The following is a 17,848-nucleotide window of genomic DNA, read 5'->3' as shown; positions in this document are numbered from 1 at the left end:
CCGCTTACCGGTACTCGAACCCGGCCCTCTCGATTGTGAGTCGAGCGTGCTAACCACTACACTACGCGGTGTGTGTGTGTGTGTGTGTGTGTGTGTGTGTGTGTGGAGGAATTAGGGCAAAAAATGAAAACTTTTACCGAGAACTTGTGAGTGGAAGCATCTAAGATAATACCCCTAAAAACGTTTTCTTTGATCACATTCATCGCCCCCAGGTGACGGCACCGCCGCTGTTCCAAACTTTAACCCATAACAATGTTTTCCTCTTATACATTCCTTGCCTCGGCGTGATTCAGTATTTCACACATCCAAGTAAAGCTAAGACCATGATGATAGATGAACTCAATGCTTGACTTAACCACTTTACTAACAATAAATACACTTACAATGAAACAAAAACCACACGCCGATATGTAGAACAGGCGTGTTGCCCAAGCTAATGCAACTGGTACGGATATCTAATCTGCATCAATATCACCTTTATCTTGGTGTAATGTTTGTTTTGTTATTTTATCTTGTGGTCTGCCTTTTTAACTGGTGGCAGGGAAATAATGGTATTATTTCTAGCAGACTCGGGCCTTTGCCGGGAGAATAGAATGGGGGGATGGGGAGAGAAGGTCACAGGAAGAAGAGGAGGAAGGCAGGGAAGCAGTGCGGATCACAATATACCGAATACCACTCCTTTACTTCCAACCTAGACTTGCACGTGATCTGTTAGCCACCACCACAGCGGCAGGAGGGCGGCACGGAGTCAGAGCAGGTAGGGCGGGGTGTCATAGTAATGGCATACATAAGAAATGGCGGTAGTAGCGGTGGAGAATTACTGCGTCTTGGCGGGCACTAGTCTATCCCGTGGACCTCTTACCCCTTGTATTTCTGTCCCTCGGCTCCCTGGTGTGTTTCGGGGCTTGTTTATATCACCCAGGGTTATGTATGTGTCTGTCTAGATTAATCCCGTGCCTACCGCGTGCCTGGGGAAGAGGGAGGGGATAAGGGGTCGCAGATCTCGGTAGGGGCACGAGGCACCTCGCCTATGTTGTCACCACCGCCTCACGCTACTCACCTGGTTGGCTGCCCCGGTAGTCTGGCCAGGCAAGCAGGTGCAGGGAAGTGGCTGTCATAATGAGGCAGTTTGTCAGCTTGCCGGTGCTTGGGGACTAGTTGGCAGTGTTTTGCAGGATGAGGGGCTGAGTTGTGTTGTGCTCAACCAAAGACTTGTAATGATGCTTCCTCTGGGGTGATTTTGGAAGTTATCTTAGCCTACAAATTTCCAGACTGACACTGTTTCCAATTATTAGTGTTGGTTGTGTTTTGCATCCTGGCAACTGGCTGATTTGGACCATTTACTGGCTCGTTCAGACCTTTATCCAGGCTTATTCAGACCTTCATATGATTGGCTGATTCAGACCTAATATATATTTACACACTGCTTTAACATTTTATAATATTGTTTCAGTGTTTGTAATCCATAATCAATCCAATGTCTGTTATGAAAATATATTAGGTAAGCACTGGTAAGTCAATGGCTTGGTGGTGGTCAAACACAACCTGGTTACATGCCAGACATTTCACCCTCTTGTCACTCAAACTGGCATGGTATGAGGCAAGAAACTAACAATCATAGGTCTTCCATGTCAAAAATAACTGCTTTATATAAAATTATTTGTATGGTCCAAGTCATCCTAAACAAAGGTCCGAAACAGCCGAGCAAATGGTCTGCATTAGCCTAAACAGTTGTCAAAATCAGCCAAGATTAAGGCCTGAATGTGATCTGAATCAGCTACAGTCTGAATAAGCCTGCAACCATTATTCTAACACCACCTAACATAGTTTAAAAATTATGCTCATGTTATTATTTGTTTTATCTGTGCACCCAGGTATGTGAGGTTTTAGTTTATAGGTCTCTCTCTCTCTCTCTCTCTCTCTCTCTCTCTCTCTCTCTCTCTCTCTCTCTCTCTCTCTCTCTCTCTCTCCTTGAAACCTCGGTGGAAGTAATTAAGCGGGTGTCTGCTGCACTACAGTTGTGTTATCATATAATTGAATTGTTTGCTTTCAGTCAAGGGAGTGTTGTACAGAAAAACAGAGAGAACATACCAAATAATTTGAAGTGTACATGTAGTATTCTACATTTCTTTCTTTTGATTAAATTAGATTTTGTCAAATTTTTTATAGGTCAGCAGTGACTGAGTGCATCTTGAGAGGATGCCGGGATACCACACGGACGGCGATAGGAATCGCTACAGGTTAGTCTCTCTCTCTCTCTCTCTCTCTCTCTCTCTCTCTCTCTCTCTCTCTCTCTCTCTCTCTCTCTCTCTCTCTCTCTCTCTCTCTCTCTCTCTCTCTCTCATTGCACTGCCCTAGCTCTAATTTAGGTTGAATTTGACTGTGCAGTTGTTTTTGTATTATTCACTTGGAACTCTTTATGATCAATCTTAAACTCTTCACTTTGTTCAGAGTTCTGTTGACATTTTTAGAATAATTCTGGATTGGCAGCAGGACTTTCAAGATTTAATTAAGAAACTTTCCTAAATTTGGAAATTGTTTTTGGAAAAAAAATTTTCTCCCACAGAGGACATGGGCAGGGTGGCATGGGAGGGTGGGGTGGACGAGATGGAGGAGGCAACAGGGGCTACAATCATGGAGGAGGGAGAGGGGGAAAGTATGACAGGTACAGATGGAATGATGAGGGTGAAGGAGGAAGCAGGCAGGGACCCTCCAGAGGCTACAAAGACAACTACAGCCACCACAGGTAAGGTGCTGCATATTTTCATTGACATCACCTTTAGTTATGTGCCTCTCTCTCTAGCAGTGTTTCCTTACTGTCAATGGCTGCGGGGTAGTCAGTGTTGCACTAGATTATCAACATTTTTGCAAAAGCACTTAGAAAATATCAATGGTTGATCCCGGTTTGAACATATTTGACTTTTGAGTTTTTAAAATTATATTAATGTTTTGTTGGTCTTGGTGTGTTTAGCATAGTGTGGCTTAATATTGTCTTTTGTCTTACGTTGGCTCATAATTTTCACATTTCCACGCTGCCACCATCCCAGGTACCGTGATGGCTACTCCTCTGGCAGCAGCAGCTCACACCAATACCAGCACCACCACCATCAACAACACCACCAACACCATCAACACCACCATCACCACCACCAGTCTTGGCAGGAGGGGGGCCGGGGCAGTGAGGAGTACAACAGGAGGGGAGGGAGGGAGGGACGCATTGGGCCAGACTTCATCAGGTCCCTGACAGAGCTTGGTCACATCAGCGGGAAGGAGTCACGGATTGCCCTGGACATTCTCAAGTCAGTCCTGAGCTCAGTGAGTGTTGCTGTTGCCTCTGTTGTTGTGCTGGTGTTGTGACATAGGAAATGTGATCAAAGGACATGCTATGTACCAAAATGCAAACATATTAAGTACCTTCCTTTATTTATGTTTTCACTTACTGTAGTATTTTCATAGTCATGTCTCTACAGAGACGTGAACCTTTAATGAACGGCTTACACTGAGAGAGGCATCATTATTGTTAGAGTTACTTAGGAAGAGGATGAAGGGATAGATCAATTTTAATGATGTGGTTCCTGACAGGATGCTCCGGAGCGTGACCACTGGGACCACGGGCCGCCCGCCAGGAAGATGAGGCGCCTGGACTGGGTGAGTGTTGGTGCCAGTGAGTGAGGGAGTGAGTGGGTGAATCTGTGAGGATGAGTTCTCTTGATTGCTACCACTACTACCACTGTCACTGCCATCCCTCTTGTCTCTCTCCTTTCCTTGGTGCTGTTATCCTGCATGTCTAGACTGGTTGCTTTATCTCTCTCTACTCTCTTACTGTCATCTTAATCATGATTCTTAAAATGATCATCTTTGTCATCACTACTCTTTCTTTTCATCTTCAAATCAACTCCTACCTCTCCATGAACACATCTTTTGGTTGGTCTTGAAAAGCCCAGTCTGGCATGCGCGGCAGCCTGCAAGACAGCCGCTGAGGTGAATGCTGTGCCCATACCTTGTTGTTACCCCTTGCCAGACATGCAGTGCACCTGTTGGTGTTTCTGCTGTCACTGTTTGACCCCCCATGAGAGAGTGTTCTCATTGCTTTTCCCTTTCACGTGTTCTCCGGTCCTGAAATGAGGAGAGTCGGTGCCCCTGGTGAGGATTTGCGGCAAGAAGAGTGTCGCCCGTGTATGTCGCGAGGGAGCCCTTGCCTCCCTGCATCAAGCCTTTTTAACTTCCCCTGCCTGTGTAGGGTATCTGAGTGGCGAGTGTCTTCCTCCACAGGATGGGGCGCGCTCTCCACACATGCACAAGTATCCCTACCGTGAGAGACCCTACCCAGGCCACCACCAGTACCGGGGTTGGGATCAGGGCAGGGCTGGGATGGTTCCTCGCAGCCACCACTGCTACCGCAAGATGTCAAACTCACAGTTGAGGGAGATGGAAATGGCCCGATCAGAGATGCCTCACCCTGATAAAAAGGAGAAAAAGGACTTGGAGAAAAAGACTTCAGGAGGAGTTAAGAGAGTGAGAGAAGGGGACGAGGAAAAGGAGAAGGCCTCCGCAGAGGAAACTGCAGGGGAGGAGGGCACTCAAAGGTAAGCAGTCACTTACTCTCTCACCAAAACCACCTCCACCACCACCACTACCAAGAGTGTTCCAAATAAAACATTGTAAAAAGGTGCAGTCACCCCTTCCCTGCCTCCTCTGGTCCCTCGGTACCCTGCAGTGTGTACAGTGTTAGGGTCACACCTAACACACATGGAGAGTAACTCACAGGTAATAAGTTACCACATACAGCAAGTCCTAAGCATGATTGAGACAGGGCCACACCTTGCCCTGTTGCCAGCAAGTCCTGATATTCTTTTTGTGGGATGCCTCAATCTGCTCCCCACAGATCTCTGGGGAGAAAGAGGTATGTTCACAGTATTCATGGATGAATGCGTGTGTGTGCGTGTGTGTGTCTACGATTATGTGTGGGTGTGCATGTGGTTGCTTCCCTTTTTGCGTGCATGCGTGTATCTTGTGGGTGTGAGTGTGTGTTTGGGCAGGTGTGTGGGTAGACTAAGTGGAGGTACCAGAAGTTCTTCATTAGGTATGATTTACATCACCTGTACCTTGTCACATGTGCCAATCTCTTGAGCAAAAGTCACAAGTATGTTGCAGCTTTTAAACACTTGTTCAATGGAAGCACAGGGAACAAGTAATGATAAAGATTTTCTGTCTTGTAAGATATTCAAGCTAGTTTATTTGTATGACCTGAAGTTTGGCTGTAAAGCAGTCAGTACTACCCAGCTGTGTCCAAGGCAGGAGAGCTTGGAGTTTGCCTGCTTATCTACTTTGTGGCTCATCCCTGGCCAGTATTAGAGGGCTGTCTTTTTGCAGCACTGAGAAGGAGGCAGCTGAAGAACAAGAAAAATCAGAAGTGAAGGAGAAGAGTGAAGAGCAGCAACCATCAGCAAAGGAAACAAAGGAGAAAAAGGGAGAAGAGGTGAAAGAAAAGAAAGAAGCTGAAACAGATGATGTAAGTTTATTGTACTGTGAAGTTTTTGCATTAATGTATATTTTTAGTTAAAAAAAAAAAGTGATAGGTTTGTACACACTCATTGGACATTGAGGTGGTCATCAAAGGTGTCTGTGATGCTTCCTCAGTGTGCAGTACAAAGCAACATTATCCTGATGAAAGTTTTGATGAAGGCAGTTTGGTTGACATCTCATGTTATTGCTGATTTGATAATGAACCTGAATTATTGTAGTAGTTACATAATTGTGATTGGTTCTTAGTTCATTATACACTAACCAATGTTTGTACTTCCACTGTATTAAGTGTACAAGTGGATGAATGTGGAAAAGCTCATGGATATCCTCCCCCCCCCCACACACACACATGAAACATGATGGTGTTGTCCCCCACAGACCCCACAGGCTGGCTTTGTGTTCCCGCGAACTGCCCTCAAGTGCCATATGTGCGACATGACCAAGTTTCCTAATATTAAGGTAAGCATTCTTTAACTCCCACATTTGCTGTCGGTCTCTGTAAGAAATAGTGCTTTTCTGTTATCTCTATTGCAATTATCTTGTAACCATTTGTTCCATCTCTGTCTCTATAAGTATGATGTTATTCTGTCTTTCCTACATACAGTTATGCTCCCCACCCATTATCTGTACTCTTTGTTTCAGTATTTTTCTATCACTACTACTGACATTTTATTTATTTGTTCCATCTCTATCTCTACCCTCTACAAGTATAATGCTTTTCTGTCATCATCCCTGTATAAGTATAAAGCTATTCTTTCATACATACAGTAATGCTATCCAAAATTTTATGCCTGTCTCTCTATATTTCACTCCTTTTTTTTATTTGTAAACCATTTGTCCCAGCTCTATCTCTACAGATATAATGTTATTCTGTCATTTTCCTCCCTATAAATGTAATGTTTTCTTTCATACATACAGTGATGCTCCTTCCAATAATGACTCTTTGCATGACAGGCTTATTTGAGTCACCTGGGCAGCAAGAACCATGAACGTATTGCACACGTCTTTCACGCCCGCTGTGCTGCCTCCATGGACCTGCTGATCGCTGAATCCAAGGTTAGTCAAGATTTACCTGGTAGAATGCCTGAGAATACCTATTAGAATCTCCTATCAAGCATTGGTGTTAGTAAAGAAGTTCTCCATAAATGTGCACTCTTTTTCCAGGCATTAAAGAGGAGAATAAGGCATCAGTTGTAGTATTTGTTTGGTTATAACTAAAATATGTCAGTTCTTGGATTAACGGTGCTTTGATTCTCTTAGCTGGCCAACAAGAGGAGGACCAGGCTGCGGGGGAAGGCCCACTGGTGCTACGAGTGTGTTTGCTTCATGAACTCCCACCCCAAGGAGCACTGCCACTCCATCGAACATACGGTCAGTGCCTCCCTATCCACCCCTGCTGGCACACTCTTGGGTGTTCTGTGAGATGAGTGTGTGGACTGCCCTGCTTCTTCCACTGCAGGAGTCAGAGTTGTGGTGATGGTTTAGTTGCTGGTGGCTGAGTGAATGAGATGCTTATTCATTAGTTTACTTTGTGGTGATACTTACTGGTGACTGAGTTGAGTGAATGATATGATTTTTGACGAATTCACTGTGTCATTTACATTCTACTCTGCTCTAGTACTCTTTGTGGGTAGATGGTTGATGAATGAATGTGAATTTTATTGCTGTTTGTCCATGTCTTACTGTGATACAAAACAGTTAACATCAGAATTAATGCATGAAGTTTATAATCATCTACAGGAACATAAGGGATTAAAAAGAATAGGTTTTGTAATTTCTTCCCAGCATAAAGGTTGGAGGTGGCCTCAGAACAAGTAAAAATGTCTCAGAGTGATCAGTGATTAAGGGAAGGTATACCAAGCAGCAAAGTTTTAATGGACTCAAGTTACTTTGTTACTTTTATACACACTGGTGTGATGATGAGAGTAACAAGAACAAGGAAGAATTTGAAGTAGACCAGTGTAAGGGAGAACAAGGACAAGCATTGAAATTTGGACAGACATTTATTTTTACACATAATCAGGAAACAGAAAGCCTTGTGTATGTTGAGAGCATTATGTTGTACTGCAGCTATAGTGAATTTAAAGTAGACGAGTGTAAGGAAGAACAAGGACAAGCATTGAAATTTGGACAGGCATTTATTTTTAAACATAATCAGGAAAGAGAGAGCCTTGTGTGTGTTGAGAGTGTTGTGTTCTGCTGCAGCTGGTGAGTCGGTACATGGAGGTGCAGTGCTGTGGTTACCTTTACAACCGTGCCAATGTGGAGGAGCATCGCCTCTCCATGCGCCACCTGAAGGTACGTCCACTCCTTACCTGGTGTTCTGCTTGAGACGGAGCCACATTTTTTAACACTTCCACCACACCTCTACTTTCAAATGCTTAAATTCAATATACTGAAGTTCTAAGCATGTTTTTTTAATGGTTTTAGTAGCAATTTAATGATGTTTCTACACAATGATCAAGGAAACAATCTTGTGAATGCTGTTAATCGTCTGTTGCCTTTAAGAATAGTCGTAGTGAGAGAACAAAGTGTTAATGAATACAAGTCTTAACCTTGCTGGCATTGCTCTTAAGGTAACATGAGTTCATGAATAGATTGGAGTACAAGGTTATGTACTTAACTTGTGAAGGTCATGTGGACTGTAGGGAATGTAACAGCTATTAAGATTGGCTCAGTGATCTTTTTCATACATAGAATCAGATTACATACGATGAGGCCCAACTGACAAAGAAGGAAAAGGAGAAGGAACTGAGAGCTACAGGGAAAGAAGAAGGTGAGTGTATTGTCCAGCCTGCTGTTGATGTCATCCTTACTCCCTGCCCTCTTGTGTGTTAAGAATCTGTTTTGAATTTTGTGAAGATATTAAATCAGAGAACTTCAGATTGAGGGAAACCATAGAACACTAGAAAAAAAGTGCTGGAAATTGTGAGTGTTTCCAGAATGTATATAAAAGATTTCCTATTCCCTTGACAGAGGCAGCTTTCCATAAGGAGGTGGCCGAGTTCAAGCAACGTGGGCTGGAGCAGGAGAAGGAGGAGGGACTTCACCCACTCACTGTAGCCAACATGCCGCCACACGACCCCACCCGGCCTATAGGTGCGACAGGGATGAGCTTTTTTTTTTTTTATTCATGTTTTGTATTTTATTTTATTTTGGTTTATTTATTTATTTATCTATTTACTTATTTTTTTTATTTATGATTTATTTTCTTAATTTTGTGTGTGTAAGATGGGAAAGCCAGCCAAAGGAAACAAAGATAATTAAAGAAAAGGTTCTCTTAGATGTTGGAGTTGTGTTCGCCATTCACTGTAACTTGTCAACATGTATTCTCTATGACCACATTCTTCTCTCTCTTCCTCATGTTAACTCATACATTATCTATCATTATCTACATTCTTTTCTCTCTTCCTCTTGTCATTCACTAACTTATCAACATATATTCTTTCATTACATTCTTCCCTGTCTTCCTCATACCCACATTCTCTATCACTCTACTCTTCCCTCTTCCTCATACAGTACCTACATTCCCTATCAATACTTTCTTCCCTCTACCTCATTGCTTTTCTTTTTCCTATCCCAACGTTCTCATCACACCGTTTGACACACTATACAGGGCTGGACATGCTGTACAAGGAGACCAGGTGCCAGTGTGACGTGTGCCATTGCAGCATCAGCAGTGTACGCCTAGCCCGCTATCACTTCCGCTCCCTGGAACACTACCACAACCTCTGTGCTCACTTCACTGCCATAGAGGTAAGGGAAGGTGCTGGTATGTTGCTTGAGCTAAGGTCCACAACAAATTGGGTGCTGCTGTGGTACAGTGGAACCATGCGTGCTTTGGGGTCTGAGGGGTCTCCAAGCGCATGGGTTCGAATCCTGTCCACGGTCCGAGTGTAGGTTGGGCGTCCTCACTCAGAGCAAGGGTATCGTAGCGGGTGGGCTTAGAGATAGGAGGTACCCCAAAAAGTACCCCCTTTGGCTCATAAATTCTTGTGAAAAGCCCACATGGTATAAAAAAAAAGTCATATGGGGCAAGGAAAGAGTAGTCAGTATGGGAATGGGTTTGGTATGCAAGGGAAAAGATTCATACAGGAAGTCACGTTAGTATTGCACTGGTGAGAGAAGTTACGAGTGCAAGATTGTTCAATTTTTGTGGTGTAGCGATAAGGAATTTTGGAGATGAATAAAAGAAAGAGACCAGGAAAACAGAGAGAGAGATACTTTGAGGTAACACTTGGATAGGCTGAAATTGAAATACAGAACGCTTCACTGATTGGTGCGAATGGAAGGGACGAACATATACATAAATAAGACTCAAACTGGTGAAATATATTGATGGATATACACCATTAAACTTCCAGGAGGCAAAGGAACTAGAAAGGAAGAAGAAGGAGGAGGAAGAGAAGGAAGCCAAGGATCAAGAGGAAGATGTAGAGGGCACAGAGGGGAAAGCAAAGAAGAAAGAAGATGCAGAGGAAGAAGATGAGGACATTGCAAACATGGAAACAGTAGATGTGGCAGAGGAAGATGGAGAGGGAGAGGAGGAGGATGTCTTAGGAGCAGCAGCTGTGGCAGGCCGTCGTGCAAGGAAGAACAAGAAGGAAGTGCAGGAAGAAGACGAGGAGGAGGAGGAGAGAGGAGAGAATGAAAGAGTCGTTTGAGGTAAGAAAAATGGTCTTATCTCACATTTCCTTTCTCACAACACAAACATAAACTACAGAATCCACTAATACTATTTATTTTTATTCATTTACTTATTTTTTACTTCAGGAAGAGGAATACCAAAGGGAGGAGGGAGATGAGGAGGAGGAGGAAGAGGAAGAGGAACTTGGCGAGGGTCACGAAGAGGAGGCGGAGGAAAGGGAGGGTGAAGAGGAGCAGTATGATGAAGAGATGGAAGGGGAGTATGGAGAGGAGGAAGAGCCTGACGATGGAGTAATAGAAGGTTTAGAAGAGGAAGGAGAAGACTTTGATGAGGATGGTCTTCACTGGTAAGAATCATCAGTAATTATATATATTAAATCAAAATGAAGAGGAAATCCATTAATACAAATCATTTTTCTCTACTCATTCAATGTTTTTTTGTTTTTTGTGATATGATTGGAAAGGATAAATTTGTGAATATTTGGTAATAATTCCTTTTCTGATAATACAAATAAGTTTCCTCTTTACTCATTCAATTTGTTATTTTATTTTTCCTGGGATATAATTGGAACATGAATTTGTGATTGTTTGGTTGTAATTCTTTCCTTTTTCCAACTCCAGCGAGAGTGAGGGGGAAGGAGGTCAGGATGCATAAGTGACACTGGAGGCAGAAAAAGGTTTGTGAAAGACGAAGAAAAGTCAACTCACTTGAAACCAGGAAATGAGGGTAAAAGAAAAGAAAAGAGGACAGAAAAGTGTAAAGGATAGAAAATGAAGGGAGAGGTAGGAAAAGACAGCAAGTAGATAATACAAAACTGTTCCATCTTCACTACCATATATCTTTCAACACTACAAAACTATCCCTTCTTTACTCTCATCTATCTTCCTTCCTTCCTTTCAATAAACAAATCTTAATATCCATAATACCTGGAAGGAGAGATGTCTTTCTGTTTCCCTCATGTACTTTTCCCTGTATTGTATATAATGTAAGTGTATTTGTCTTAACTCTTCCTCCTTCTCCCTCTTTCCCCCTTGCTCTATTGTTCCTGTGTATTAAATGTGAGCTGAGGAGAGTCATTGTCAGTGGAGGAGGAATCTGTGGAGAGAGTAAGGGGGAAGACAAGAATTGTATATGATAAAGTGTTTATAAGTAAGGGAGGTATAATATGGATGAAAATTTTGATAGGCAGCAGGAAAGGGGAGAGTCACAAATGAGAGAAGTTAAAAGAGTGACAAGTTGACAGACAAATGAGAAAAGAGTATAAGTATTGATAGTAGGACATGGATTAAAGTATGAGTAAGGAAGAGAGGGTAGAATTAAGAGTTGAGAAGCTTAGGAGTAATGAATGGAGAACAGGAAATGATGTGCTAGGTATAACATTGCACACACAGAGAGAGAGAGAGAGAGAGAGAAGTAAAGGTTTATATCAATGCTTGGCTAATTTGTGGTTGATGAGATAAAGATAATGAGAAAAGTAGAAAGGGTGGATGTCAAATAAGGAAACTAGAAAAGGGCACATGTCAAATAATGAGAAAACTAAAGGGTGGATGTCAAATATTAAGGAAACTAGAAAAGAGGCAGAAGTCAATAAAGAGACAACTAGGAAAGGATAGATGTCAATGAAACTAGAAAAGAGTGAATGTTGATGTGGAAAGTCATTGTTCCTAGATTAACTATTCCTGTTTGGGTACTGCTGGCACAAGTCCTTGGTGTATGTGTGTTGGTGGTGGTGCTGCAGGGAAGGTAGTGAGGTACAGGCATAGCAAGCAGCAGGTCAGTGTGGGTGTCATCGTACAGTCACAGCCAACAGTGGGTTAATTCATCTGCTGCTCTCCCATGTCACTGTGTTAAATGGTTCCTTTTAATAATTTCTGCAGGTTTCTCAGCATGACGAACATTTTTTTGTTAGAGGGGAAATCTGGTCAAGGGCAACAAAAACAAATGATATGGCCCACTTAGATGCCTGTCCCCCAAGTAGTTCTGAGAGAGAACCAAAAGAATGGGACTAGGTGTCTTTCTTTGCTGGAGAAAAGGACACTTGATCCCTTTGTTTTTCTTGTTTTCTAATCTTCATGAAATCTAACAATACTATTCTAAATGGATCAGAGTAACCTTTATCTAACCACAATGAAAGCAGCAGCAGGAGGAGGAGGAGTTAAATTGGCAATCTCTTTTTGTTTATATATTAATTCTCTAATCTTCATAAAATATAACAATACTATTCTAGATTGATCAGAATAACTTTAATCTAACCACAGTGAAAGGATGATGATGAATTAAGCTGGCAATAGTTGGTATTGTGACTGTACCTTAGTGAGAGGGAGCCCTTCACAGCACTCTGTACAAATGTATCCTTATTTTGGCTCAACACTTCCATATGTGTCGTCAATGGATTAGGTAGCCAGCACTTACTGTCTGTCGGGAGCAAATGAGCACTACTGCAGGTGGTGACAATATGCTGTGTCTGGCAGCTGTGGGAGGGTGGTGGGAGAGAGGAGGCGGCCAGTATGTGTAACCTGGGAAGTGTGGGGTGTGTGGAGTCAGGCTAAGGTAGTGTGTGTACCATAAGTCCCCCTGTATGCTAGTACACTATAAACCAGAAAGTAATGCATCCTATTATGAACGGACCATGCATAGGTAGTGACTTTAGTTTGCTTAGGTTAGTACGCCACAGAAGGAAGACTTTCTTTTCTTTTTCCGAGATATATGAATAAGTACTTTTGTCAGTATTTTTTTGTGTGCATGTGTGTGTGAGTATGTGCACCTTATATAGAATGGTAAGGTATGTGTGACGAGGTAAACTGTGAACTGTGTCAATGTGAACCAAGATTTACGCCATCCTGAAATAAAAGCAGTGAATTATTATTGTTCTTTGAATCTTGTACCTTTATTTTCTCCCACTCCTGGCTCAAGAATGGGACAGATGGATGGGCAGAGGGATAAAAAAGAAGATATCCATAGAGTAAGAAAGAATGATAACTAGTGTATATAATAAAGACAGATGGAAAGCAGTTTTGAATGCATATTATGAACATTACCTTTACAATAGATCACAGTTTTCATCATCCTTCAGGGAAACACAGTAAAGGGAATTGGTCTAATTATGATGCAATGAGAAAATAGTCTCAGTATGCAGCATTGCTGATTTCCTATACAGTAGTTAACTATTTTCACGTATAATTAAAAAAAAGTAATTTGTAAAAGGAGATAGAACAATGCTAGCTGTATTCTTTGTGATTTAGGTTATTTACCATAGCTTACAATGAAGTATCTCAAAATTATTGTATAACTATCTCAATCTCAATGATCCAACATTTTTTTTCTATTAAAAATATCAACTGAATATTCTAATTTGCGTACCATAAAAACATTTCATTTGCGCATAATGGGAGATGGAGTATTATAGCCAAGTACAGTACGTGGAAATTTTCCTGTGTAATCAAACACCAAAAATCAAAAGCTTCTATAATTGTAGTGTGCTATAATAAATGGGTCGGGGCTGCCTTGCTGTATCTTTATTGAATGATTTATTGGTTATCTCAACAACCATTTTCATGACAAAATCATTCCCCTACACACACCCAGGAACACCAGAAAGCATTGTATATTATAAATACATCATTATGATTTCACATAAATGAATTGATCAAGTAACTCACAAAATGACCGCCCACTCCGAGCCATGAACACACTGCAGCCGACTTCGCACCAGTATACCCCTGTCTGCCATACTACAGATTTACACTTAATTAGTATCACTTCCTTATTGTAATTTCCATCAACAGATATCATTCTATCACTATCACGCCCATCAACAGGTATCCTTATATCAGTACCACACTCAACAGGTATCCTTATATTAGTAACACACTCATCAACAGGTATCCTTGTATCAGCAACACACTCATCAGGTATCCTTATATCAGTAACACATCCATCAACAGTATCCTTATATCAGCAATACTCTCATCAACAGGTATCCTTTATCAGTAACACATCCATCAACAGGTATCCTAATATCAGTAACACACTCATCAACAGGTATCCTTATATCAGTAACACACTCATCAACAGGTATCCTTATAACATGTACAATATATGTCTAACCTATGCACAGTAATCTTCAAGATGACATGTAGGTACTTACAATAATTGGGTCCACAAATCTTCCTACCCCTTCCTTCACCATGCCGCCTTCTTGGGGGTTTGTTAGGGCTGTGCAGGCTGTGTGTCACAGCCTCTAGTGCCCCAAAGGTCCAGTATGTGGTGGTGATGTGTTCAGGCTATATGCGGTGGAGTTGATTTGTTTTCTGTAGGAAGATCCTGAAATTCAGTCTTGAAAGCCTGATTGGTATTTGTGCAGCCACCCAGGAGGTCAGTCAGTGCTGGCCTGTGAGGGTGAATTGCAGACAGTGAGTGGAGGAGGGCCACACGGTGCGAGTGGTGATAAGGGCAGTGCAGGAGCAGGTGTTGTTTTATAGTAAGCGAGTGGTGTTTGTGCTTGGGTGTCTGTGTGTGGTGCTTTTGAGTGTTAGTGAAGTGAAAGTGTGTACTGCAAGTGTTAGATTAGAGTGAAATAGTGGTTAGAATCAGTGTTTGTGAGTTTAAAGTATTTTGGTAGAGCGAGGAGACTAGGCTTGTAACCGTCAAGTTGACCTTGAAAGAGGATTAGTTGACCTCACTTAGTGTGATTGAGTGTGTGAAAGAGTGTGTTGAGGTGGGATTGGGCGAGTTTGTTGTGTGTGAGATGTGTGGGCATGACAGGAAGGCCGTTGACTTTTCTGAGTGTATGGTGTGTAGGCTCAAGAGTGAGAATTTAGTTTTCTCTTGAGCACCGAGAATTGCGAGAGGAAATGAGAAAGCTAAGTGAGGGGAAAAGTGCGAACGAAGTTCTCATCTTTGAGTTGAAGGAGGAGGTTAAGAGGCTTGGGGAGGCAGTGGAAAAAATTAGGCAGGAGATCAGTGTTAGGCCGAAGGTTGGACCTTCTGAGGGCGACAGGGTGGCTTGGCCCTCTGTCGGGAAGAGCAGAGTGGGGAAGAGGGAGCAGGCGAGCCAGACTGGGAAAGATAGTAGTCAGGATGGGCAGAGATGGCAGGTTGCGAGGGAAGGAAAGCGGAGGCAGTTAGGGAGGATAGGACTAAACCTGTTGAGTGTGAAAATAGGTTCGGTTTGTTGGAGGGGAGGGGAGAGTGAGAGTGGAGTGAATGAAGTGGTTGTGGTGAGTGAAAGGAGAGAAGGGGTAGAGGAGAGGAGGAGGAGGGTTGTGCCTAGCACACCTCAGGTGTGTGTGGTGGGTGACTCTCAGGTTAGGTATTTAGATAGCACTTTCTGTGGGAAAGACAGGGATAGGAGGACGAACGTGTGTATGCCTGGTGCAGGTGTGAAGGCAGTGAGTGAGGAGGTGCAGAAGAGGTTGGGGGATGGAGAGGGAGGGTGTAGTAGTTTTGCACGTAGGTGGGAACGATGTCAGAGCAGGTGGGTCGGAGGAGTTAGTGGCAAGATTTCGGGAAATGTTAGGCAAGATAAGGGAGAGTGGTAGGAGGTGTGTAGTGTCAGGAATCTTGCCTCGTGTGTATGTTAGCAGGAATGGTTGTCTAGAGCCATTGGTGTGAATGATCGGGTAAAAGGGATGTGTAAGGATGTGGGTGTCAGCTTTGTGGATGTATGGGATAGGTTCTATGGGCGAAGGGATTTGTATGCTAGGGATGGTGTGCATCTGAGTAGGAAGGGTGTGGATGTGCTGAGTGGATGTCTGGAGGGGAGTTGGGATGGAGTGTAGGGGTGAGGTAGCAAATGCATTCCAGAAGAAAGATGCTAGACATAAATTAGATAGGATAAACAGAGATAGTGAAAAGATTAGGAAAGATTTCCAGGTGCAAATAGGAGAGAATAAGATTAGGATTCCAAATAAGGAGACAGCATCTAGGAAGGTAGCAGGACTTAAATGTTTTTATGTAAATGCCAGGAGTCTTAGGAACAAGAAGGACGAGTTATCTAGTTATATAGTTGAGGAGGACTTAGATGTTGTATGTGTCACAGAGGCATGGGTAAATGAGGAAAAGTTTAGGAAAATAGGAAAGAATATGAAGTAGATGGATACATTATGTATTTACACCAGAGAATTGGTAGGATAGGTGGAGGAGTAGTTATTTATGTAAAAATCCTTCATTTCCAGTCAGGTTAATGGTATTAAGGTAGATAACAGAGTAGAGTCCTTATGGCTGGATGTTAGAGTAAACAAAAGTAAGGTTATTAGAGTAGGAGCTTTTATAGACCACCTAACCAGTCAGCAGATGTAGACAACCTTATGGTAGATGAGATAAATAGGGGTGTACTAGTCAGACAATTATCTTAGGGATTTTAATCTTAAGTCAGTAAACTGGGAGAGGATGGTAGGAGATGCTAGTGAAAATAAGTTTATGGAAAGTTTTCAGGATAACTATTTAGTGCAGATGGTAGATAAACCTACTAGGGGAGGAAGGTTTTAGACATAGTACTAACAAATATTGAGCATTGTTTAAAGGAAGTTGAGGTAGGAGAGACTTTAGCAAACAGTGACCATCATATAATTAGATTTATCATTAATTCCAGTAGGGATAATATAGTGAATAAGACTAGAGTCCCAAACTATCAGAAAGGCAATTATGGTAGGTTACGTCAGTTATTAGGAGAGGTAAACTGGGAAGATAGTTTTGGAAATAAAACTGCACAGGAGATGTGGGATATTTTTAAGGTTGTAGTAAAGGGTATAGTGATGCAGTGTATCCCTTACAAAGATATAAGGCAGAGAAACAGGAAGCCATTATGGTGGACTCATGAGATAGGTAGCCAGATCAGAGAGAAGAAGGGCATATAGAGAGTTGCAGAAAAGTGGGAAGATGTAGATTTGATTAGGTACAGACAGGTCAGGGATGATTTGAGTAAGGTTATAAAAAAAGTAAAAGGCAGGCAGAGATAAAACTAGCTAGAGCTGGGAGTAAAGATCCCAAAAATTATATAGTTATTACAAGGTCAGTGATAAAAGAAATAAGGATAGGATTGGACCACTCAGAAAAGATGGTGTAGTAGTGGATCAAAATGAAGACATAGTAGAATTATTGAATGAACAATTTTCTTCAGTATTTACTAGGAAAGAATAGGAAATCCTGTTACAAACAGTGCGACGAGTAGTTTAAGAGCTTTAGAAAATATTGATATAAAACCGGGAATTATTAGGAAATTTATTCTTGAACTAGACGATAGGAAAGCTAGTGGTCCTGATGAGCTACATGCCAGAGTACTTAGGGAGGGTGTAGACAGTATTTCTGAAGCACTTAAGTTAATCTTTGAAAGATCACTTAGGTTTGCTGAGATACCTCAGGACTGGAAGTTAGCTAATGTTACTCCAATATTTAAAAAGGTAGGAAGGATGATGCGAATAATTATAGACCGATCAGTTTAACTAGTATAGTATGTAAGATACTAGAGAAAATCATTAAGGGTAGTATTTGGGAGCATTTAAATGAGAATAGATTAATTAGAGATACCCAACATGGCTTTAGATCAGGGAGGTCCTGTCTTACAAATTTGCTCGATATCTTAGAATATATTACCAAGGAGTTAGATGATGGAAATAGCATAGATGTTATATATCTAGATTTTAGCAAGGCGTTTGATAAGGTACCGCATAGGAG

General features: G+C 42.0%; 1 protein-coding gene across 1 annotated transcript; it reads left to right on the top strand.

The window, feature by feature from the left end:
• The first annotated feature begins 600 nt into the window (after window positions 1-600).
• On the top strand, window positions 601-13,037 carry LOC123501444 (glutamic acid-rich protein-like). The gene is made up of 17 exons (XM_045250275.1): window positions 601-757; window positions 2,170-2,240; window positions 2,567-2,746; window positions 3,048-3,315; window positions 3,583-3,648; window positions 4,273-4,586; window positions 5,374-5,512; window positions 5,905-5,985; window positions 6,481-6,582; window positions 6,787-6,897; window positions 7,732-7,824; window positions 8,224-8,302; window positions 8,503-8,625; window positions 9,143-9,282; window positions 9,891-10,184; window positions 10,306-10,520; window positions 10,795-13,037. The coding sequence occupies exons 2-17, from the start codon at window positions 2,200-2,202 to the stop codon at window positions 10,826-10,828; spliced, it is 2,280 nt and encodes a 759-aa protein (XP_045106210.1). The 5' UTR covers window positions 601-757; window positions 2,170-2,199; the 3' UTR covers window positions 10,829-13,037.
• Window positions 13,038-17,848: the final 4,811 nt, after the last annotated feature.

The sequence above is a fragment of the Portunus trituberculatus genome, chromosome 9 (assembly GCF_017591435.1).
Source record: "Portunus trituberculatus isolate SZX2019 chromosome 9, ASM1759143v1, whole genome shotgun sequence".
Lineage (NCBI taxonomy): Eukaryota > Metazoa > Arthropoda > Malacostraca > Decapoda > Portunidae > Portunus > Portunus trituberculatus.
This window is presented reverse-complemented; position numbering and strand designations above follow the sequence as displayed.

Excerpts from the sequence above, each read along its gene's own strand:
- LOC123501444 (XM_045250275.1), top strand. The coding sequence starts at position 2,200 with ATGCCGGGATACCACACGGACGGCGATAGGAATCGCTACAG. Across the intron at positions 4,587-5,373 it reads GGGGAGGAGGGCACTCAAAG|CACTGAGAAGGAGGCAGCTG; the intron begins GTAAGCAGTCAC and ends GTCTTTTTGCAG. Across the intron at positions 8,626-9,142 it reads CGACCCCACCCGGCCTATAG|GGCTGGACATGCTGTACAAG; the intron begins GTGCGACAGGGA and ends CACACTATACAG.